Source organism: Belonocnema kinseyi, chromosome 9 (genome assembly GCF_010883055.1).
Source record: "Belonocnema kinseyi isolate 2016_QV_RU_SX_M_011 chromosome 9, B_treatae_v1, whole genome shotgun sequence".
Lineage (NCBI taxonomy): Eukaryota > Metazoa > Arthropoda > Insecta > Hymenoptera > Cynipidae > Belonocnema > Belonocnema kinseyi.
This window is the reverse complement of record NC_046665.1, coordinates 88,504,462-88,529,123: the sequence shown is the minus strand read 5'-3', so window position 1 is coordinate 88,529,123 and position 24,662 is coordinate 88,504,462. Positions and strand designations below refer to the sequence as shown.

At 24.3% G+C, this 24,662-nt stretch overlaps 2 protein-coding genes across 5 annotated transcripts in view; one reads left to right on the top strand and one right to left on the bottom strand.

Moving 5' to 3' along the window:
* The window catches only part of LOC117179622 (Bardet-Biedl syndrome 5 protein homolog), a 13,977-nt gene extending 4,330 nt beyond the window's left edge, over positions 1-9,647 (top strand). Inside the window, exons 3-7 of the mRNA XM_033371618.1 lie at positions 1,569-1,746; positions 1,837-1,972; positions 2,046-2,147; positions 5,973-6,164; positions 9,398-9,647. Of these exons, the coding sequence (XP_033227509.1) occupies positions 1,569-1,746; positions 1,837-1,972; positions 2,046-2,147; positions 5,973-6,164; positions 9,398-9,622 (833 nt within the window). The 3' untranslated portion in view covers positions 9,623-9,647. The remainder of the gene's footprint in view (positions 1-1,568; positions 1,747-1,836; positions 1,973-2,045; positions 2,148-5,972; positions 6,165-9,397) is intronic.
* The window catches only part of LOC117179620 (WD and tetratricopeptide repeats protein 1), a 67,187-nt gene that overhangs the window by 25,798 nt on the left and 16,727 nt on the right, over positions 1-24,662 (bottom strand). For 2 of the 4 annotated variants that reach the window (XR_004467940.1, XM_033371615.1), the window contains exons 7-11: positions 20,464-20,591; positions 20,157-20,380; positions 16,898-17,036; positions 16,612-16,804; positions 9,743-9,951 (exon numbers count right to left, since the gene is read on the bottom strand). Coding sequence is in view for 3 of the 4 variants with exons in the window: in XM_033371615.1 (XP_033227506.1) it covers positions 9,745-9,951; positions 16,612-16,804; positions 16,898-17,036; positions 20,157-20,380; positions 20,464-20,591 (891 nt within the window). In the remaining variant the exon portion in view is untranslated. Of the gene's footprint in view, positions 1-9,251; positions 9,270-9,657; positions 9,952-16,611; positions 16,805-16,897; positions 17,037-20,156; positions 20,381-20,463; positions 20,592-24,662 lie in introns of those variants that run through there. The other 2 variants (XM_033371616.1, XM_033371614.1) reach the window with 2 other exon arrangements.

Here is a 24,662-nt window from a genome sequence, read left to right as displayed (position 1 = left end):
ATTTTAATGTCATTTTAATCAAATTTGAAGCAAATTTTCACTTTTCGCGATTTTCTGCTTTTTCATCGCCGTATGGTGGGTTGAAATTTTTGTAAAAAAAATATCAAAACATGGTTTTCGAGGTATTTTTTCCCGTAGAATTCGATTCTGAAGTCAAAAAATAAAATTTTTCTTTATTTTTTTTTTATTTAAAAAAAACCATGAAAAAACCGTAAAAAATGAGGTTTTTCGATCAAAACCCCATAAAAAAGTAGCTGGACCCTACTTTTTTATTGCAAATTCGGATTCAGCGTCGAAAAATACATAAGAATATATAGGTCTGGTCAATTGCACAGACACTTTTGTTTTTTTTTGTGGGCCTGTGTTATCAGCAAACCAACTTTCTATAAAATTCAACTGTTGAAAATTTAAAAGTGGAATTTTTAACATAGAAATTTTCTACAAAAGTCAACAGCTGAATTTTCAATCGGCGAATTTTCCACAACATTTAACTGTTGAATTTTCAACTGTGGAGCGCATTTAAAATTGAAAATTATTTTATTTTACAAAGTAAACTTTGACCATTTCAAAATTTAGAAAGCTAAGAATTTAAAAATTTGTTTTTAAGTAAAATATCACATTTATAACTTTTAAAATTAAAAATTCACATCTTTCATTAAAAATTAAAAAATAGTCGAAAATAGTCGAAAAATGTCGAAAAAGCATTAACAACTGAATATTTTTAAATTATCTTTCCAATTCACTAAACCCCCTTCCAAATTGGGGTAGAAATAAAACCATGCATGAACTAGGTATTCAAAATTGAATTATTTTAAATTTAATAACGTTCCTAGGTCAAAATTTCAAAATTATTGCCACTCAATTTCTTTTGAAATTTTTTTGCAAACTGTAAGAAGTCCTAAATATCTTTCAGACTAGAATTTTTCCTCAAAAGGTACTTTTTTGACATGTCTGAAATCTTCAAAAATCTTTTTGAATTTTTTATAAACACATAAGAAAATTATATTTATATAATTTTAAAGCAAATAATTAAAATAATAAATTAATTTATTATTAATTAACTTTCTTTATAGCCGCATTCGAATTTTTTTAAATCCCATAAATACATGAAAATATTTTGAAAACTCTTTACGCTAAAATTTTTTTATTTAATTTGAAAAAAAATCTTAACCCTTAAAAATCCCATTAAATTACTGAAATAAATTGAAAATTTCAGAGTCCTTCGAAATTTCCTGAATATTTTAAGTCCTTTATAAAAACCTAAGAAAATTATATTTATATAATTTTAAAACAAATAATTAAAATGATAAATTAATTTATTATTAATTAACTTTCTTCACTCAAAAATATGTTTCATTTGAAAATTCTTGATATAACTTTAAAAAAAATAAATTTAAAAACTAAGTTATTTTTTTCAAAACTTTATTTTGTATTAAAAACACGCGCGCGTAAAGTACCATTAATGATTCTAGAAATAATAAAAAATATGTTTAAAACATTTAGAATTGTATAATTATAATAAATAACTAATAATAAAATAATATAATAAATATAAATATTTTGAACAGGTATTGGATACAACACAATCGTAAACGTCAAGACGAAAGCTGTTAATACCGTGTTTGGAGGAAACACACAAGCTTTACATGTTTTATCATCTTTTCGAAATTGCAGATATGAATTTTTCTTTATAAATTTGATTAAAAAGAGCACTCAACACTACACATCTGTTTTAGGAGTTTACAAGTTTGTTTCAAATCTTAAATAACTCGATTCATATCTATTTGTTACGCATTTGTTTAAAAAGGTGTTTTCAAATAAAATTTGCATTTTCAGTGCATACATGTCCTCGAAATTGTACAGAGAAATCAAATTGAGAGGTGGAATCATTAACGAAAAAAGGCTCAGCATTCTTAATCAAGAAATATTGCACACGACATTAAATGGCGTTTGGAATTTATCCACAGAGCAGGTGTTTATACCGAATTTTTTTTTTAAATTTCTTAAAAATTGATGACTTCAGTTATTTAATTAATTTTTTTCAGGGGAATGTCGGCACTATTATTGTAACCAATGTGAGGATTGTTTGGTTTGCGGATATGAACCAACAGTTTAATGTCTCTTTGCCATATCATTGCCTAGCGAGTGTAAATATTTAAAATCTTAAGTAACGGTGACCGAAAAACTTAATTTTCAAAATTCCCTCACTTTTCCTTAATTTTTCCCTGACTAATTTTTTATTTTCCCTGACCATTAATATTTCAAGACCTAAATTCTAATCTTGTAAAATGTTTAATATAGAATCTTTTATAAATGGGATAGAATCATTTTAAATAAAAATTTATTATTCTCAGGGCTGCCAAAATCTAATTTACTTTTTAAAACATGAAAAACTGACCTACTTGAACCAAAAAATTTACCAAAAGTGACTAACGCACACTGATAATGTAACTAGTGTTCTTCTGAATTTAAAAGAATTCAATTCATGAGACTTAACAATAATTCAAGAATTCAAATGAATTGGAAAAAATATATTCTGTTGATTTCAGTGAAATTGGAGTGAATTTAGAAGCATTTAAGGGTAATGAAAAGAATTCAATCAAATTCATCAAAATTCAAGGCGAACTGAAAAATTTAAAGTATATTGAAAGGAATTCTAAAATATGAAGAAAAAAAAGGGAATTTAAAACGATTTGATTAAATGCCTAAGAATTCAAGATAAGTTTAAAACTCTTCAAGATGAATGAAATAAAAAATAAAAAATAAATCCACTGAATTAGTAGAATTGAGTGAATTCAGAAAAGTTCTACGAAATTGAAAAAAAAATCAAGAGAATTCCAAAGTATTGAAAAGAATTTTGCATAAATTAATAAAAATTCAGGGCTAATACAAATGAATTCAAATTGATGCGAATAAATACTTTGAAATGCACTAAAGCTGACTAAAGTATTATAAAATTCCGTAAAGATCTATGAAATTTGATACTTTCTTAAATCTTGGAAATCTTATCAACTCCCTTGACAGCTTTTAAAATATTTAAAAACCTTACAGATCATGTACAATCGTTCCATACCTTCCGAAATTCTTTATAGCCGCATTCGAATTTTTTTTAATCCCATAAATACATAAAAATATTTTGAAAACTCTTTACGCTAAAAATTTTTTATTTAATTTGAAAAAAAATCTTAACCCTTAAAAATCCAATTAAATTACTGAAATAAATTGAAAATTTCAAAGTCCTTCGAAATTTCCTAAATATATTAAGTCCATTAAATCTTTTGAAATCCCTCGACATTTTTTAAAATTCTCGAAAATGCCTTAGAATCTTTTAAAATACTGCAAAATATGTCAAATTCATTGAAATTCCTTTAAGTTATTGAGTTAAACTTAAAATTACTAGGAATCTTTTAAAATTTAATTAAATATTTAAGTCCTTTAAATCGTTTGAAATCACTCAAAACTGGTTAAGGCTCTTGAAAATGTCTTGGAATCTTTTAAGACACCCTACAATATTTTATACCCTTTGAAATTCCATTAAATTACTGAAATCAATTGAAAGTTCCTTGGAATCTTTTAAAACCACCTAAAACAGTTCAAATTCTTTGAAATCTCATTAAAATCTCGAAAACAAATGAAAATTCCTTGGAATCTTTTTAAATACCTCAAATATTTAAAATTCTTTGAAATTCATTCAAATTATTGAAAAAAATAAAAAATTCTTTGGAATATTTAAAATTCCTGAAAACATTTCAAGTCGTTTAAATCTTTTAAAATTCCTTGCAATTTTTTAACGCTTTTATAAATGCTTTGGAATCTTTCAAAATACCCCACAATATTTTATATCCTTTGAAATTCCATTAAGTTACTGAAATCAATTGAAAGTTCCTTGAAATCTTTTAAAACCACCTAAAACATTTCAAATTCTTTGAAACCTCATTAAATCCCCGAAATCAATGGAAAATTCATTGGAATATATCAAGATTCCCAAATATTTCAAGTTTGAAATCTTTTGAAATTCCTTGAAACTTTTTAAGGCTCTTGAAAATGCCTTGGAATCTTTTACAATGCCTTACAATATTTCAAGTTTAAAATCTTTTGGAATCCCTTGAAACTTTTTAAGGCTCTTGAAAATGCCTTGGAATCTTTTCAAACACCCTAAGATATTTAAAATCCTTTGAAATCCTATGTAAATCCTAAAATAAATTGAAGTTTACTCAGAATACTTAAAAATACCCTAAATTTTTTAGATCTTTTGAAACTTTTTAAAAAACCCTTGCATTTTTTTAATCTCTTATGAATGCCTTGGAATCTTTTGAAATACCCAAAATATTTCAAATCCTTTGAAATCCAATAAAATTCCCGACATCAATAAAAAATTCCTTGGAATCTTTTAAATCACCCAAAATATTTCAATTCTTTTGAAATTCCTTCAAATTATTGAAATAAATTAATGATTCTTTGGAATCTTTTAACATTTCTCAAAATATTTCAAGTTGGAAATATTTTGAAATCCCTTGAAACTTTTGAAGGCTTTTAAAAATGCCTTGGAATCTTTTCAAATGCCCTAAGATATTTAAAATCCTCTGAAATCCTAAAATAAATTGAAGTTTACTTAGAATACTTAAAAATACACTAAATATTTCATATCTTTTGAAACTTTTTACAACCCTTGCATTTTTTTTAATCTCTTAAGAATGCCTCGGAATATTTTAAAATTCCTTACAATATTTCAAGATTGAAATCTTTTAGAATCCCTTGAAACTTTTTAAGGCTCTTGAAAATGCCTTGGAATTTTTTAAAGTACTCTAAGATATTTAAAATGCTTTGAAATCCTATTAAATTACTGAAATAAATTTTAAATTCCTTACAAATCCTTGGAAATCTTTTTAAATCCCTTGAAATCTGTTAAGTTCCTTAGAAATGCCTTGGAATTTTTAATATCCCTTAAATAATAATTTCAAGCCCTTTAAATCTTTAGAAATTCCTCGGTATTTCTAAATCTTTAGATTTTTTGAAATTCCATAAAATTTTGTAAAGCTCTTAAAAATTCATTGGACTTTTAAGAAATACCTTAAAATAAATTTTTTTTTCAATAGTAAATCCCTTCTAATTATGGAAATCCATTGGAAATTCTTTGGAATCTTTTTAAATATCCTGAAATGTTTCAATTTCTTTAAAATCTAATTATTCAAATATATTAAAAATACATTAAGACATTTCAAATTCTTTAAATCTGTTAAAGATTGTTTAAAGGTGTTTAAAATTCCCTTTCAAAAATGCCTTTAAATCTTTCAAATTGTTCGAAATCCCTTCAAATTATTGAAATCAATTAAAAATTCCTTGGGATCTTTCAAAATATTTAAAATCCGTTTGGAATGCCTTGATCTGATTGAAATATATTGACAATTACTTAGAAACTATTCAAATATCCAAAACCATTTCAAATCCTCTGAAAGCTTTTGAAATTCTTTTAAACTTTTTAAAGCTCTTGGAAATTCCTTGAATTTTTTGTAAGGCCCTAAAATATTTAAAACCCTTTCGGAATGCCTTTATATTATTTAAACCTATTAAAAACTTGAATTTTTGAAAATACTCAAAAAGATTTGAAAGAATTTTAAAAAATCCAGAAATAGCTTTAGGCCTGAATTCATTCGTGGTTCAGCCATGAGCTAATTTATTGAAAGAAAAGTGAATGTTATCATTTTATTTAAAATAATAATTAAAGTGAATTTAATAAAATAAAAAATATGATTTAAAAAAAAAGACTAAGAATAACTGTGTGGCAGCCCTGATGATTCTTCTTACACAAATTCCCTAACTTTTACAATTTTTTTTCTCAAAATTCCTGAATGTTACTTTCCCGCACAAAAAAAAATCACCCGACTTTTCCCTGACCTGTGGATTCCCTGAGTAATAATAATTATCACATAATAACAAAACCTGACTAGATTTTAATTTTTAAATAACTGTAGGTTAACGTAAGAAAATCCAAGTTTGGACCGACACTTGTGGTTGTGAGCAACGAAGTAAGTGGCGGATACGTTTTGGGTTTTCGAATAGATCCAGTAGAGAAACTTCATTTGATCCACAAAGAAATTCAAGCTCTCTATGCGACTTACAACAAGGCTCCAATTTTTGGGGTAGAATACCAACCCGAAAACAATGTAAGTTTACAAAAGTTATGAAAAACTTTCCAAAACCCCATTTTGTTCTTTCGACTTTTCAGAATTTTGGAAATTGCTATTTTCCCATGAGAAGCTGTAATTTAACAAATTTATTTCTAAAATAGAAAATTTAAATTGTAAATGATTTGTTAATAATAAAGGCAAAAATTCTGTTCTTAAATTTTTGGCCAACTGTTTAAAAAATGTCAAAAGGATTCCTTTCATAAACTCTTGATAACATTTATTTCTGAAAATTTATAATTTTATTGATAAAAGAGAACATTTTCATTTTTAATGTTTTTTAATAATGGTCAATAATTATGTTCTTAAAATTTTACTACAACACAAACATTTGTAAACTTTTTCGTACATTCAAAGAGAAGAGAAAAGTTAATTAAGAACAAAAACTTAGAATATCTTCATTATTATTTAAGCTTTGACTTTAAAGCCATTTTTTAAGGAATTAAAAAATAATTAAGTACACTTTGAATTATTTCAAAATATAGTTCATACTTTCCGAATTTTTTAAAAAGATTTAAAATAATTTAAAATCTTTTAATATTTCAAAAAAATGTTAAAAACATTTACATTTTTTAAGAGTTTTAAATACAATTTTTAAGCATTTTAAGAAAGTTTTTGAAAGGGTTTAAGATAATAAAATTTGTTTGTTACGATCCAGGGAATATTTACACTGATTTTTTATTTTCAAAAAATAATTTAAAGAAAATATTTTTAATGATTCCCTAAAATTCTAATTACTTAAATGAATATTGTCAAGTTTTTTAAATATATATATAAAGTTTAAAATTGAAATCTTTTTTGGATTCCTGTTGAGAATTTATTTTTTTTTCTCTTTAAAAATTCAAGTGATTGGTTAAAAGTTGAACTACTTTATAAAAATTAATTCTGGGGTTAAAAAATTAAACTGTTTTGTAGAAAATACATCTCTTAGAGAAAAAATGTAATTTTTGTTTCTTTGTTAGAAAAGCAACTGACAATAATTAATATTTTTTAGTTGAGGATTGAATTATTTGATTGAAAATTCTTTTCTTTTTTTGATTATAAGTACATTTTATTTATCTGAAAATTTAACTATATTCTATTTTTAGTTGAAAATGTATCCTTTATAAGTTACAAATTTAACGGTTTGGTAGAAAATTCATGTATTTTGTTTAAGAATTATCCTTCTGGTAGAAAATTAATCTTTTATGATTGAAAATTAACGTTTTTGTTTAAAAAATATCTTTTTGGACTTAGACAAGTCGACTTTTTAGCTTGAAAACTTAAATCCTTTGTTGAAAATTATTTTTTTTAAAGGATAATTTAACAATTCCATTTTTGGTTGAAAACGGAACTTTTTTAAATGTATTTTTAGGTAAAAAATTAATATTTTTTGTTCAAAATTCAACATTTATAAAGGAAAACTAAAAGTAAACTATTTTCTGAAAAGTTCAACTTTTTAGCTTGAAAACATAACTCTTTTATTGAAAATTAATCTATCTGTTTAAGAGCCCAACTACATATTTGATTGAAAATTCGTCTTTTTAGATAAATGCCATTGTCTTTTATATAAGATTAAAATATTTTACGCTTGAAAAGTCAATTATGCGTTACATTTTTCGTTTCGAATTCATCATCTTTGGTTGAAAAGTAATTTTTTTAACTGATAATTCAACCATGTGGATGAAAATTCATCTTTTATGATTAAAAAAAAAACGATTTTGATTAAAAAATACCTTTTCGAATTTAGAAAAGTCATCTGTTTTCTGAAACAGTCAACTTTTTAGCTTGAAAACTAAAATCCTTTGTTGACAATTAATTTTTTTTAAAGGATAATTTAACCATTTTATTTATGGTAGAAACTGAACTTTTTTAACTGCCTTTTAAGGGAGAAAATTAACATTTTTTGTTGAAAATTCATCTATTTGGTTAAGGACTCAACAATTTTCTCAAAAATTCGTCTTGTTGGTTTAATTAAACTGGTTGAAATTTCCTTTTTTTTCGTCGAAAATTAATTTTTTAAACTAAAAATTTCTCATCCTCTTTGATTGAAAATTCAACTATTGAAAGTTCCTTGAAAATAAAAAATAAATCCACTGAATTAGTAGAATTGAGTGAATTCAGAAAAGTTCTACGAAATTGAAAAAAAAAAATCAAGAGAATTCCAAAGTATTGAAAAGAATTTTGCATAAATTAATAAAAATTCAGGGCTAATACAAATGAATTCAAATTGATGCGAATAAATTTCTTTGACACGATCAAAATTTAGTTAAAATTTATCTGTTTTGTTGAAAATGTTACTGCGTTTTACCAACAATCTTATTGATGCAAACTCCTGTTAAAAAAAAACAAGAGTCCAAGGACCAAATTTGGATCACAATGAACAAAAAAAATCCTATTGTGATCTAAAAAATTTTAACGAAAATTTTTTTTTTTATTTTCCAACAAAAATAAAAAAAGAGGAAAGAAAGATGAGTTTGCATCAATTTGATTATGGACGTTAAATAGAATTTTTAATTTGGATTGTAATCTAATTTAAATTTCTTAAATTTTCAACAATCTTTAACCCTTAAAGGGCACACTTCCGTAAAATTACATAAAGAGCATACTGGGTGTTTAGTACCCAAGGGTATTTAAACGTGTGCTGTGCCGGCGGTATTGGATAGTTTTTTTTTGTTTGAAAATCAATTAATGATGTTTAATTTATCTAGTTTACGGAGAAAAAGGTTTCATAACAGTTTTTGAAATTTAAAGTATTTAAAAAAAATCCTTTTTGGAAAAAAAAATTTTAAAATGACTTCTGTCACTCTAAAATTCATAACTTTTTAAGTTTTTGATATTTTTACTTAAAATTTTACTTGAATGCTTCCGAGATACGGCGCTTCAAAAATAAAATTAGTCTTATAGTGTTCGTTCCAAAGAAGGTATTTTATTGATCTTAAACTGCATATAAAAATTATAAAAATCAAAATGATGTGAAAATGACACAGAAAAATAGGTTTTCATGTCATTTGTTAATCTGGCGCCATATGTTCCATTTTCTTGAATTTGGTACGTTTTGTCCAAGCGCAAATAAGTCGCTGGGTATTTTACACCCAGTATGCCCTTTAAGGGATAAAAAAATTATAATTAAATAACCTTGAAAACAAATAAACTTACAAAATAAATAGTTCGGATTTTTTAAACAAAAAAAAACTATTTTTCGCCTGAAAATTAAATTGTAAATATTCCAGACACCTGCAGAACCTAAAGTCGACATTGACGATTTCACCGAATTAGAAGAAATCGCAGAAGATGAGATTTCAAACGTACTTGGACTGTACTTTAACGAAGGCAGTGATAGCAACAGAAGACCCGTTTACAATCACTACGTAGGTTTGCAAGTCGAGGAATTGAAGGAAGGAACTACAATGGAACAATTGTGGGAATTGATACCATCAAGTTCCACGCGAAATTAAAAATGAAAAAAAGGCAAATAATGAAGAAGACAGGGTTAATAAAATGGAATTATAATTACAGAATTCAATAAAACTCCTGTACTTTTAGCTTTTTCCTGAAAGCTCTTATAATGTACACACCTCTAACTTGGTCTACACGAATCTATTGGCGGTCGAGTGGTGGGCAGTCCTTCTCCATCGCCATCATCTCCAAGGCTAGAATTTTGTCCGGGAAACCGGTAGCCCATGTTCATCAACATTAACTCGAAAGGATCACTATTCATACGTATTTGATTCGCGGAGGCGGCATCATCCGGATTTTGAATTTCACGCTCATTTGCTTCACCATCCTGGTTAAAAAAATAAGAAAATGTCGATTTTCAAGTATTTCCTGGTATTCTATAACGATTTCAAACCAAATTGATCCTTTAATAAATAAAATTGAGTCAAAAACCATTTTTTTAACTCAAAATTTATTTTATTAAAAAATCCTTTCTCAATCCTTGACGTTTCGGTACAATGTGCACCTTTTTCAAAAGGTTTTAACCTGAGTTATCAAAGTTTGCATTAATCAAAAACATGAGATTAATGTCGTAGAGTAAAAACAAAATAAAAAACCAAGTCAATGGAAATTTTTCAAGTCAAATTTTTTTCATAAGGCAAATTAAAAAAAAAAAAACAATAATTATAGTTACAATAAAGTCTCAAAAAATAAATTTCCTTTTCAATTTCTTTTATATGTAGCCCTTAATTGATTAAAATCTAATTTATTTTTTTGAGATTTTATTATAATTATTATTTTTTTTTTTTTTAATTTGACCAATGACAAAAAAAATTGACATGAAAAATTTCAAATGACATGGTTTTTTATTTTTTTTTTTACTCTACGACATTAATCTAATGTGTTAGATTAATTCAAACTTCGATAACTCAGGTAAAAAATGTATATTAATCTACGTAATTATTTATCACGATTTTCACCTTAATATCACTAATTATAAAAATATAATTATTCCGGTTAAAACCCTTTGAAAAAAAACGCATTTTACCGAAACGTTAAGGATTGAGAAAAAAGTTTTTAATCAAATAAATTTTGAGTTCGAAAAAATGGGTTTTGGCTCAATTTTATTTTAATTTATGTGGACCGTAAGACATAAGAAAGAATCTATAATTTAACATTCAAGTTTCTAGCAACCGAAATTGCTGATCCATCTATGAGGGACCGTCCATAAAATACGTTAACAAATTAATTTCATAATTTTGAAAACCACTTTTATATTTCAGGCTTTTTTTGCAAGAAACTTTCACATTTTCTCGTTTTTTTTCGTTTAAATGCGAACTGAATTAACAAAATTCTATGAGAAAATTGATTTATTTATAGTTCAAAGTTTTTTTTTTTGTTGAAACCCCTACTATTATATTTTTGATTCGGAATTGATCTCGTTTGGTTAAAAACTTGGTTAACTTTGGTTGAAAATTAATTTATTTTGTTCAAAATACAACTACATTTTTTAGTCATCTTTTTTGGTGGAACTTTCAACTGCTTGGTTGAAAGTTGAAACACTTTCTGAAAACTTCATTTTCTTGGTTGGCCATTAATCTCTTTATTTAAATATTTTGTTCAAAATTCGTTAAATTTTTTATTGAAAATTTAACTATTTTGTTGAAAATACTTTTTTTTATCTGAGAATTTTTTTAAACAGATTATGTAAGTATTCTGATTTTCGTTGAAAAAGTATATTTTTAATTGAAAATTGATCTTTTATAGTTGAAAATTCTACTCTTTTGTTGAAAATGGTCTTTTTTGGTAGAAAACTAATCTTTTTGGCAGGAACAGAGTAAAAATGGTGAATTCCTTACTTTTTTGGTTAAAAAATGCAACTTTTTGAATTAAAATGAATCTGTTTTGGTTAAGGAATCAACTATCTCACGTTTCGTTTAGAACTACTTTGTAAAAAAAATAATTTGTTTGTTAAAGATGCATCATTTTAGTGCCGGGTTAAAAATTCAACCTTTTTGCAGATAATTTTTCCTTTTGGCTTAAAATTTATGTTTTTGGTTGAAAATTTTAGTACTTGGTTAAAAATTCATTTTTTTTGTTTGAAAATTCATTTACTTGCTTGGAAACTAAACTAGTTTCTTAAAAATTAATTTTTTTACGGATTCAACTACTTGGTTGAAAATGGAACTATTTTGTTGAAAATTTTCTTTTTTTACTCTTTTTATTCTTTTTGGCATAGAAATTTAACTCTATGGCACTAAAGTCAACTGCTTGGTTAGAAATGTAATTATTTATTTAAAAATTCAACAATGTGATCCAAATTTATGTTCTTTCTCGTTGAGAAGTAATTTGTAAAAAATTAATTTGTCTCTTAACGATTCATTGTATAATGTTTGGGTTGAAAATTCAACTAATTTGTCCTTTTGGGTGCAAAATTCAACAATCTGGTTAAAAATTTAAGGTTTATGGTTGAAAATTTAAATATTTGGTTAAAAATCCCTTTTTTTGTTGAAAATTCGTCTACTAGCTTGAAAACTGAACAACTTTCTTAAAAATTTATTTTTTACAGATTCACCCCTTTGGTTAAAAATTGAACTTTTTCGTTGAAAATTCGTTTTTTTTCTTGCGTTAAAAATTATTTTTTAACTGATAATTTAACGATTCCACTTTTAGATGAAACTTTATCTTTTTTAGTTGAAAATGAAACTTTTTTAGTTAAAAATTGAATGTATAATAGGGTTTAAAGTTGAACTACTCTGTTAAATCTTAATTTTTGTAAGTCTGAAAATTTAACTATTTCATTTTTGGTTGAAAATTTACCCGTAAGTTTTGTTTTTTTGGGTAGAAAAGTATTCTTCTCTGTTCGAAATTCATCTTTTATGATTGAAAATTAGCATTTTTGTTTAAAATTGATCTTTTTGGGTTAAAAGTTAAATGTTTTCTGAAACATTCGACTTTCTAGCTTGAAAGCTAACACTTTCGTTGAAAATTCGTTGTCTAGAATTCAACTACTTTGTTTACAAAAATGTTAAATTGAAATCAACTGGTTGAAAATTAATTTTTTAAATTAGTATTTTTAACTAAAAATTTAACTCGGCGAATTTTTGTTGAAAATTCATCTTTTTTTTATTTGTAAATTCTACTAGTTCGTTGAAAATTCAGGTTTTTTTGAAAATTTGTATTTTGGTAGAAAATTAATTGTCTTGATTATAAATTCATCCATTTTGTTGAAAATGTAACTATTTTGTTAAAAAATTCAACTATTTTGTTAAAAATACAGATATTTTGTTAAATTCATATTTTATGGTAATTTTTTAAAACCTTTTTTATGTTAATCTTTTATGGTAACTATATGGTTGCAAATAAGACTGTCTTATAAGAAATTTCTTGTTGTTGTTGAAAATTTAACATTTTTGTACAAAAACTAGTTTTTTTCGGCTAGAAAATTAAACTATTTAGTTAGAAAAATTAAGCTATTTGATAAACAAAGAAAGGAGAATTCTTTATGATTAAAGGAAGTTCTTGTTATAATATAAACTTTTTTGGTTAAAAAATTACATTTTCGGATTAAAAATTCAGCTGTGCAGACAATTGATCTTCTTGACTTAAAAATTCATGTATTTCGTTCGAAATTTCGTCTTTTTTTAAGAACGTTAATCTTCTTGGTAAAAAAAATAATTTTTTGTTTGGAAATTTAACTATTCCATTCTTGGTTGATCATTTATCCATTATAGGTTGAAACTTCAATTGCTTGGTAGCAAATTCATATACTCTTAAAAAAATGGTCTTTTTGTGTAGAAATTTAATCTTATTTGTTGAAAATTCATCTATTTATTTAAGGATTCAACCATTTTCTTAAAAATTCTTCTTTTTTTTTCGTTGAATCCAATTGGTATCAAACTAGTTTTTTTGTTGAAATGTAATTTTTAAAATTTAACTATTTCATTTTCGGTCGAAAACACAATTTTTTTTAGTTGCAAATTCATCTTTTGGTAGAGAATTAATTTTCTAGGTTGAAAATTCATCTTTGACACGATCAAAATTTAGTTAAAATTTATCTGTTTTGTTGAAAATGATACTGGTTTTGGTTGAATTTGAAAATGCCCCCATTTGGTTGAAAATGGAACTTTGCAGATTGGAAAATTACACTTAAAAATAAAAAATTGATCTATTTTGTTACAATTTTTATACAAATAATGTAACTATTATCTGAAAAATTCAACGATTTTGTTGAAAATTCAGATATTTTATTATTCATTTTTTATGGTAACTTTTTTTAAACCTTTCTTTATTAAACTATTTAAGTATGAAATTAAGCTATTTGGTAAACAAAGAAAGGATTTTTCGCGGTTGAAGAAAGTTATTGGTAAAAAAATGAACCTTTTTGTTAAAAAAATACATTTTTGGGTTAAGAATTATACTGGACAAACAATTTATATTTTTAGCTTAAAAATTCATATATTTCGCTCAAAATTCGTCTTTTTTGAAGAACGTTAATCTTCTAAGTAAAAAAAATCATATTTATGGTTGAAAATTTAATTATGTGATTAAAATTTAATTTTATTATTATTGAAAATTCAACTAGATGCTTGATAACTGAACTACGTAGTTAAAAATTCACGGTTAAAAAAAAGATTTGCCTCTTTGGTTTTTGAAAATTTAACTATTCTATTCTTGGTTGATAATTTATCATTTATAAGTTGAAACATCAACTGCTTGGTAGAAAATTCATGTATTTGGTTCAAAACTGGTGTTTTTGGGTAGAAAATTAATCTTTTTTCTTGAAAATTCATCTATTTGTTTAAGGATTAAACTATTTTGTTAAAAATTCTTTTTTTCGTGGAACTCAATTGGTATAAAATTAGTTGTTTTTTTTCTTGAAATGTAATTTTTTTAAACTAGAAATCTGACTATTCCATTTTCGGTTGAAAACATCTTTTTTAGTTGGAAATTCAACTATTTGGTTGAAAATTCATGTTTCAGGGTGTCTAGCGATTCTTAGGAACAAAATTCAAGATCTTTTCTAGGTTTTCCAGATCAACAAATCAAGTTTTTCCAGGTCTCTTTTTTTACATCAAATAATAAAATAACCGTTTGTTATAAATTTAAAAAAATAAGCCGATTACTTTTTTATTGACCAACAGTTTCTAAAGAAAGCAGAACCATACATAAACAAATTCTCAATTTTTTACGAACATGAGTCGTCCTTCTGAAATCTGTGGGAATATTTTTTAATCTTTGTAAAGTCTTTGACGTAATTTGTATCTTTAAAATGTTTTGAAATCTTTTAAAGTATTTAAAATCTTTATAAAATCTTGAAATTTCTGTAAAATCTTTGAGAAATCTTTTAGAATCTTAAAATTTTTGTAAAATCTTTTAAATCTTTGAAATATTTGTGAAATATTTATTTAATCTTTAAAATCTAGTGTAATTTCTTTGAAATCTTTTGAAATTCTTATGAATTCTCTTAAGAATTGGTGAAATCTTTTGTATTCGTTTAAAATCACTGGGATATTTGAAATTTTTGTGAAGTCTTTTAAAATCTTCTAAAAAATTTGAAATTGTTGAACATCTTTAGAATTTTTGAAATCTTTTAAATTTGTAATACTGTTCTCTTTTTGAAATCTTTGAAATTCTTTCAATCATTTTAAATTCCTACGAATTCTTTTTAAAATCTCTGAAATTCTTGAAATCTTTTGAAATCCTTATGAACTTTTAAAAATAGTTGTGAAATCTTTCTGAAACCTTTTGTATTTGTTTGAAATCATTGAAACATTCCAAAACTGTTTGAAATCTTCTAAAAAAATGTAAAATCTTTATTAAATCTTTGTGAAATCTTTCTTTAATCTTTGAAGTGTTTTTAAATCTTTCAAATCTGGTGTACTTTTTGTAATCTTGAACATTCTTGAAATCTTTTGAAATCTCTATGAATTCTTTGAAATATTTGTGAAATCTTTTGGAATCTTCAAACAAATTTGAAATCGTTTAAAATCTTTCATTGCTTTGAAATCTTTTAAATCTGATGTACTACGTCGTAGTTAAAATCTTTGAAATTCTTGAAATCTTTTGAAATACCTATAAATTCTTTGAAGCATCTGTGAAATATTCTTGGAATCTTTTTTATTCGTAGAAATCGCTGGAATATTTTAAAACGTTGTGAAATCTTTTAAAATCTTTAAAAAAATTTGAAATAATTTAAAATCTTTCGATGTTTTGAAATCTTTTAAATCTGGTGTACTACGTCCTAGTTAAAATCTTTCAAATTCTTGAAATCTTTTGAAATCGTTCTGAACGTTTAATATATTTAACATTCTATATTAGCGGAGGAGAAATTAAAAACTTATAGAATTATTCACAATATCAAAGTATATTCATTGCAATCTATAAAACAATCGGTAGAGTCTACAAAAAGTGTCTTGAGATGTCTTTATTTATTCTGTAATGAAAAAAAGGTAAATTATATCTCGATAAATAAAAAACTTTTTGGTAGCAAGATTTCTTCTAAACGAGATGTTTATTTCATAATAAACTAAAATATTTAAATTACTCTTCGCATTTCAATAAAATAACTGTTTTAAAAGCAAAAAAAAAGCAAATTCAAGGTTCTCTTGAAAAATTTATTGATATTTCCAGGATTTCAAGGTCGCTAGACACCCTGTGTATTTTGTTGAAAATTCATCTTTTGGTAGACAATTAATCTTCTAGGTTGAAAATTTATCTTTGACACTGTCAAAATTTAGCTAAAGTTTAACTGTTTTCTTGACAATGCCTCTGGGTTTGATTGAATTTGAAAATTCTACCATTTAGTTACAAATGAATCTTTGTAGGTTGAAATATCAACTTAAAGATTAAAAGATTATCTATTTTATGAAAAATGTAATTATTCTGTTGAAAATGCAACTATTTTATTTAGTCATACTTGGATTGTAAATTCATCTTTTGGATCAAAAATAGCTCGAAATTGATCAAGCAGTTTATGAACGGCCCTTAAATTAAAATTTTTTATTACCTCCGGTAAAGGACTCCACAGTCTGATTACTGGATCTATACCACTAGTGGCCAGTAAACACGTTGAAGGATGGGGCTGCAGGCAGTTTACTATTCTCTCGTCTCCTCGGAGAACGCGTACGATATTCGTCGTTACCTGATCCCAAATAAAGAACGATCCATCATCGGATCCAGCGACTATGTACTGCCCATTGCTTTGCAAAAAAAAAAAAAAAAAAAAAAAAATAGATTCAGATTTAAATAATAAATTAATCTATTAAGGTAATTCTCAAAGATATGCGACTCACTTTCCAAAGAAATTTGCTTCCTTTATATCAGTCGTGGTATTGCAGTGTCCGCAAAACCTTTGTTTATAATCTTTCGCGTTCATTCTCCATTTTTTTTCAAAAAGTGATAATTGGGTTGGAGATTGCACGGCTTCTTTACCTAAAAATATTATATTTAATATCTGTCTCTTATTCTGAGTACTTTTGATATACACCATTTTTTTGCAAAAGTATTTTAAGATGTTTTTTCTTCTCTTTTTATTTGATTTTCGTTAAAACGATTTTTTTTTAAATCATCGTTAATTTTTTTGTTTAGAATGTGGATTAGTGATCCGATTTCTATCAAAATGAGTATTCCAAAAGTTCAATTTAAATATAGTAATATAATTTCTAAATTCACTTAAAATGGAAATGTATTCAATTTTAAAGGGTTTTCAATTCTGAATCTTCAAAATTGGAGAAATTTGTAAGGTAAATCATCAAAATTACAACATTTTGTATTGTAAAACTTACAACTTAAATCATTTTTTTCTTTTTTAATTTGCAAAATTTAAAAATCTTCTATTTTTAAGATTAATATTTGGAAGGTATGTAATTTTATAAGTTTTTTTTTTAATAGTTCCATTGTAAAGACTTGTATTGAAAAATCTTCAGTTTTTGAAATTGGCAATTAAGGTTTTATTAAATCGAAGTGGTTATTGTACAAAATCATATAGTTTTTTTTTAAGCAGTCTAATTTTAAAGACTGACAATGGAAAATTGCTCAATTTTGAATATTTGTAGTTGAAGGCTCTTCAATAATTAATGTGAAAAATAGAAAATTATGCAATTTTGAACTTTTTTTAATGGTTCCATTTTAAAGCTTTGAATTGGAAAAATATTCGATTATGAAGAATTCAAATTCAAATTTATTCGACTTTAAAGATTTTTTAAAGACGTTCTGTTTTTGTAATAATCCAATTTTGAAGATTTACAATTGAAAATTCTTCAACATTATTTATTTACAATTATTTTTAAAAAAATTATATTTACAATTGAAGATTCAATCATTCGGAATGTTTATAGTATAAAATGATGTAATTTTTAACCTTTTTTAAATATTTAGTCCAATTTTAAAGACTCTTAATATTTGATATGTAGAACAGAAAATTATTCAAAAAATATTCAACAGTCAAGAATGAAAACTGATATGTATATCTAATCGAATATATTTTGGCTTGTAAATTATTAAATTTTTAAAATTTATATTTTAAAAGTATGTATTTTTGAACTTTTTTTGAAGAGTTCAATTTTGAAGATTTAAATGTGAAAAATTCTTCAATGTTAAATGTTTGAAATTAAAGAATCTTTAATATTTCATGTGTAGACTAGAAAATGATGCAATTCTAAATGCTATTTTAGAATAGATCAATTTTTTTAATTTACGATAGAAAATTTTTCATCTTTAACAATTTGCAATTTAAAATTCTTCAATTTTCAAAATACACATTAAAAAAGTAATTGTTTCAGAATGTTTATCGTATAAAATTATGTAATTTTCAATGTTTTTTTTAACTATTTTTTTCGTATAACTTTAATATTTAATGTGAATAACATAATACGAAGCCATGTTAAATGATTTTTTGGAATATTTCTATTTCAACGACTTGAAATGGAATGAAGAATTTAAAGGGAAATTTATTGAATTTTAAATACAAAAATTCTTGAATTTTGTCAAGATCAAGATTTTGTATGCTAAATCTTTTAAACTGAAAAATTTCAAATGAAAATCATTAAAATAAAAACAGAAGTTACAAATAACAATTCTTGAATCACGAAAATATACGTCGTATTGCAAATTATTCAATTTTCAAGGTCTATATTTTAACGGTATGTCATTTTGAACGTTTTTTTTTAAATATTTTAATTTTAAGAACTCAAAATTGGAAATTCTTTCATTTTTAATATTTTCAATTGAAGACTAATATTTAATGTGTATAATAGAAGATGGTGCAATTCTGAATGATATTTTAGAATAGACCAATGACGAAAAAAACACTGTTCTTGTTTAAAAAATTAAATTAAAGTAATTTATAGGAATTGTTTAAACTTAAAATTCTTTTGTCTTTAAGTGCGATAAACTTAAAATCTACATTAAAATATAATAGTTTCTGAGGCATATACTTGAAAAGTAATAGTCAAAATTTTTATTTTATTAACCTTCGTTTCGAATATCTTTCTCAAATTTAGCAACTTAAGTGTAGAACAAGAAAAAATCATTTTTTCACGTATTTAGTACATTTTTCATATATTTTTATATAATATAAGAGCTCACAGTCCCTAGGGGATAAAATATAGGGACCAAAGTATACTTTTTTACGCTCTTATGGTATTTTTTCTCGCTCAAAGGATAACAGATTCAGAATAAATTCATAAGATTCCAAAACAATTCAAGTTAAATTCTAAAGAAATTAAATAAATTAGAAAAAAAATCAGGTAGACAAATTACATTGAATTCCGTAAAATTTAAATGAATTTAAAGGAATTTGAAGCAAACGAGAAGAATTCGACGAAATTCATAAAAGTGCAAGGTGAACTTCAAAAAAATTTAGATGAACTGAAAACAATTTAAAAATATAAATAAACTTCACTGAATTTAGTAAATTTCAAATGAGCATAGAAAAATGGAAGGAGATTCAAACGATTTTGATGAAATGCCTATGAAATTAATGAAGAGCTTAAAATACTTCAGAATCAATTCAATAAAAACTTTTTAAATTAAAAAAAATCCATTGTATCAAGTAGCATTAAGTAAATTAAAAAAAAAAATTCAGGGTGAATTTAAAATCTTTTAAACCCTACGAATTTCTAAGAAAAAAGTGATTAATTACTACAAAACAATTCAAAAATATGAAAAAAGGCATGAGGTTAGAAAAATTAAAGTGAATTTGATGAAATACCTAAGAATTTAAGCTGATTTTTAAAGACTTCAAGCTGGATTAAACAAAAACTTTTTTAAAATCCACTGAATTGAATAGAATTGAGTGAATTTAGAAGAATTTAACAGAATTCAGGGTGATTTCGAAACAAATAATTTCAAATCTCTAAAACCCTTCGAAATAACTCACATGTCTTGATTAAATTCTTTAAAATCCTGAAAAATATAATAGCTTCAGAGCTTTAAAAAATCTTCAAAATAATTAAAATCCTCGGAAACCTTATAAAAATCCGGTGAAATCTTTTTAAAAATATCTTAATACCTATCTTATACTGTTAAGATAACTTATTTCAGAAAACATACCAGAATTGATGGCCTCTTTGATGTCCTTCTTCAAAGCTCGGCACGATTGATTGTTTGAATACTCGGGAAATTTTTTCTGAAACTTCTCAATTACGTGATAAGCCTCGGTTGGTCGGTTTAAATCGTTCAAACAACGGGCTAATCTAAAGTGTGCTTTTATATGCTCCGGATCTAACATTAGAGTCATTTGACAATCGCGTAACGCAGCGTAAGTATCGCCATCCCTGAAAAATTCGAAAAAATAAAATTTTGAGAAAACTTGATTATAAATTATTGTCATTTTCAAGCAATTGATTATAAAACTTACCAATTTCTTTTCATGTAGGCTGCAGCTCTATTGGCATAAAGAACCGCTGCCATATGGCACAAACTGATTGCCTTATTATATAAATTAATTGCTAAACTATATTTTTCCTTTTCGAAATTCTCGTTTGCCTGGGAAAATAAGTTTTTGTTGAAAAAAATCTCAAGTATTATTAAGAATTTATTAATTACAGGGATCACAGTTCACCCCCTGTTTTAGTTAATTCTCCCTTTCCCATTTTTCGGATCTAAATTTGAAATATTCCATGAAAAACATAGATGTCCAACTTTTGTTATGAAGTTGCAGTTCATTTAAACAAATATATAAGTTTTTATGAAACAAAAATTAATTTGCAACCAAAGAGATGAATTTTAAACTAAAATTATGAATTTTCCACGAAAAAAATTATATTTTGAATAAAGTAGTTCGAAGTTTAATGAAATAGTTGAATTTAAAAAAAAAATGATTTCTTAATGAAAAATGTAATACTTTATTGATATTTCACCCAAAAAAGGTTTTAATTTAAGATAAAAAAACAGTTACATTAAAAAAGAAATACGAATTTTTAACGAAATAGCTGATTTCTCAACCAAAACACATATTTCAGTCGAGACAGAAAAAATGCAACCAAATTGTTTAATTTTCAAGTCAAAAACGCGAATTTTCTGTAAAACAGTTGAAATTTTAGCCAATTTGTTCAATTTTGAACCAAAAAGATGATTTGTTAACGAAAAATGTATTAGTTGATATTTCAAGCAAAGAACATTTTAACTTTTTATTTAAAACAGTTTTATTCATAAAAAAAGAATTTTCATTATAATAATTGGATTTTCAATCCTAAAATATTATTTTTTAATTAAATCGTTGAATTTTCAACTAAAAGGATTAATTTTCTACCAAAAAGACGATTTTTGAACTAAAATGATAAATTTTCAGCAACAAAAAAATTTAACAGAGTTCAACTTTTTACTGATTATAATATATATTTAATGTTAGTCCTCTTTTAATTTAATAAAACATATTTGAATTCGTCTAAAAAATACTACTTTTCAACCAAATAGTTTATTTATCAACTAAAACGGATTTTTCATTCGAGAAAGAAAAATTTAAAGAAATTTTTTAATTTTCAATAAAATATTTGAATTTTTAACCAAAAAAATTAATTTTCAACGAAAAATGTAATAATTGATATTTAGACCAACAATATTTTAATTCTAAATAAAAAATAGTTGAATACATAAAAAAAAAGACGAATTTGAAAAAAATAATTCATGTCTCAAACCAATGGAATTTTTCATTCAAAAAAGAAAAAAAATCGACAATATTGTTGCGTTTTCTATAAAAAAAAGTTGAATTCTCAAGCAAGAAAAATGGTTTGAAACAAAGAATCTAATAATTAATATTTCCAATAAAAAAAGATTCTAATTCTAAATAAAAAATAGTCGAATTCATCCCAAAAATACGGCTTTTCAACAGAATAGTTAAATTTTCAACAAAGAAAGAATATTTAGTCAATAAAGGAAACAAATTAAAACGAGTTTTCTACAAACCAGTTGTATTTTCAACCTAAAAATATGAATTTTCAACCAAAAAGATGAATTTTCAACTGCAATGATGAATACTTATTCAAAAAGATGCATTTTTTAAATAGTATTTTAACTTTGAACCATTTAGTTGAATATTCAATCACAAAAGTTGATTTTTCCTTCACGAAAAATGTCAGTTGATATTTCAACCAAAAGCAATTTTAATTTTAGGTCAAAAACTGTTGAATTCAAATAAAAAAGACGAATTTTTCAACAATATAGTTGAATCCTGATTTAAAATAGATTAATTTTCAAACAAACAGGTGCATTTTTAACCAAAAAATATCCAATTTCTACCAAAGGGATGAATTTTCAAACTAAAAATACAATCAAGAACAAAATATTTTTAATAATTGTTGATGAAAATTGATATCTTTCAGAATTATTATATAATGTTTTTGCTATGCTAACGTAATTTAAAATTGTTACAAAATTATGAATATTAAAAATCTAATAATTTTTATATAACAATGTCAATTTCTGGTGAGAACGCCAATGAAACCAAAAGCACAATTAACTGTTGAAACATTTTTAATTTTAAATATAATCATTTTTATATTAAAATTACAATGATAAACTAACCATTTTTTGAATTCTTCATGAACTCCTGGATATATTTGCAAAATATCTTTAATCTTTGTTTGGAAATCTTTTTGTGCTAATTTGATATCATTGTAATCTTTTTAAATCTTCTCAAATTTGTTGAAACCTTTTAAAATTGTTTAAAACCTTTCAAGTGTTCTGAAATGTTTTGAATTTTTTGAAATCCGTATGAATTTTTTGAAATACTTGTGAAACCTTTCCTACATCATTTGTATTTATTTGAAATCACATAAATATTTTTAATCTTTGTGGGTTTTTTTTTAATTTCCTAACAAAATGTGAACTTGTATAAAATCATTGAAATATTTCGAATCTTTGTGAAATCTTCTAACAAATTTTAAATCTTTTAAAATCTTTGAAATGTTTTGAAACATTTGAAATCTGGCGTAGTGAACCCTTTTTGATACCTTTGAAATTCTTGCATTCTTTTGACATCTATCTGCAATTTTTATGAAATCCTTGATATCTTTTGAAATCTTTGAAATATTTGTGAAATATTTCCTTAATCTTTGTCTGTAAAATATGTTGTGTTGGTTCGAAGTGATTAAAATGTTTGAGAATCTTAAATTTATTGAAAATGTACCCTTAATGTAATGTACCCTTTTTTAAATCATTGAAATTCTTTAAATATTTTGAAATCCTTAACAAATTTTTATGAAATCTTTGAAATCTTTGTGAAATCTTTTGTATTCGTTTATAATCATTAAAAGATTTGAAATCTTTGTGAAATCTTTTGAAATCTTATAAAAATTTTGAAATCTTATAAAAATTTTGAAATCGTTTAAAATCTTTGAAATGTTTTGAAATATTTGAAATCTGTGTCGTACACCCTTTCTGAAATCTTTTTAATTTTTGTATTCTTTGGTATTCATTTATAACTATTAAAACATTTGAAATATTTGTCAAATATTTTGAAATCGTTTAAAATCTTTGACTGTATTTTAAAATATTTTTAATTTTTGCTTAAATCTTTAAAATCCTTGGAATATTTTGAAAAATTTTGAAATATTTATGAAATCATCTAAAAATTTTGAAATCGTTTAAAATCTTTGAAATGTTTTGAAATATTTTAAACTCTTGTATTCTTTTGTATTCATTTATAATCATTAAAACATTTGAAATCTCTGTGAAATTGTTTGAAATCTTCTATAAATTTTGAAATCGTTTAAAATATTTGAGTGTATTTTGAAATATTTTAAACTTTGGTTAAATCTTTAAAATTCTTGGAATAATTTGAAAAATTTTGAAAAATTTATGAAATCTTTGAAATACTTGTGAAATATTTTTTTAAATCTTTGTGAAATCTTTTGTGTTCGTTTGAGAATCTGGTGAAATGTATCCTTTTTGAAATCTTTGAAATTCTTGAAAAATTTTGAAATTCTTATGAATTCTTTAAAATATTTGTGTAATCTTTTGTATTAAGTTATAATCATTAAAATATTAGAAATCTTTATAAAATCTTTTGAAATACTCTAAAACATTTTGAAATAAATTAAAATTTTTGAAATCTGGTGAAATGTCCCTTGAAATCTCTGAAATTCTTGAAATCTTTTGAAATCCTTATGAATTCTTTGAAATATTTGTGAATTCTTTTGTATTCATTTATAATCATTACAATATTCGAAATCTTTTGAAACCTTCTAAAATATTTTAAAATCGTTCAAAACATTTGAAATGTTTTGAAATATATTTGAAATCTGGTGTAGTGTACCCATTTTGAAATTATTCTGTTATTTGGAAATTTTTATGAAATCTTTGTATTATTAGTAAAATCTTTTGTATTCTTTTGAGGCCATTAAAATATTTTAATCTTTTAAAAATTTTGTTAAATCTTTAAATCCTTTAAATATTTTGAAATATTTATAATATCTTTGAAATACTTGTGAAATATTTTTAAATTTTTTTATGTTCGTTTGAGATCATTGAAATGTTTTGAGATCTTCTCAAATTTATTGAAATCTTTGTAAATTGTTTATAATCTTTGAAATTTGGTGAAATGTATCCTTTTGGAGA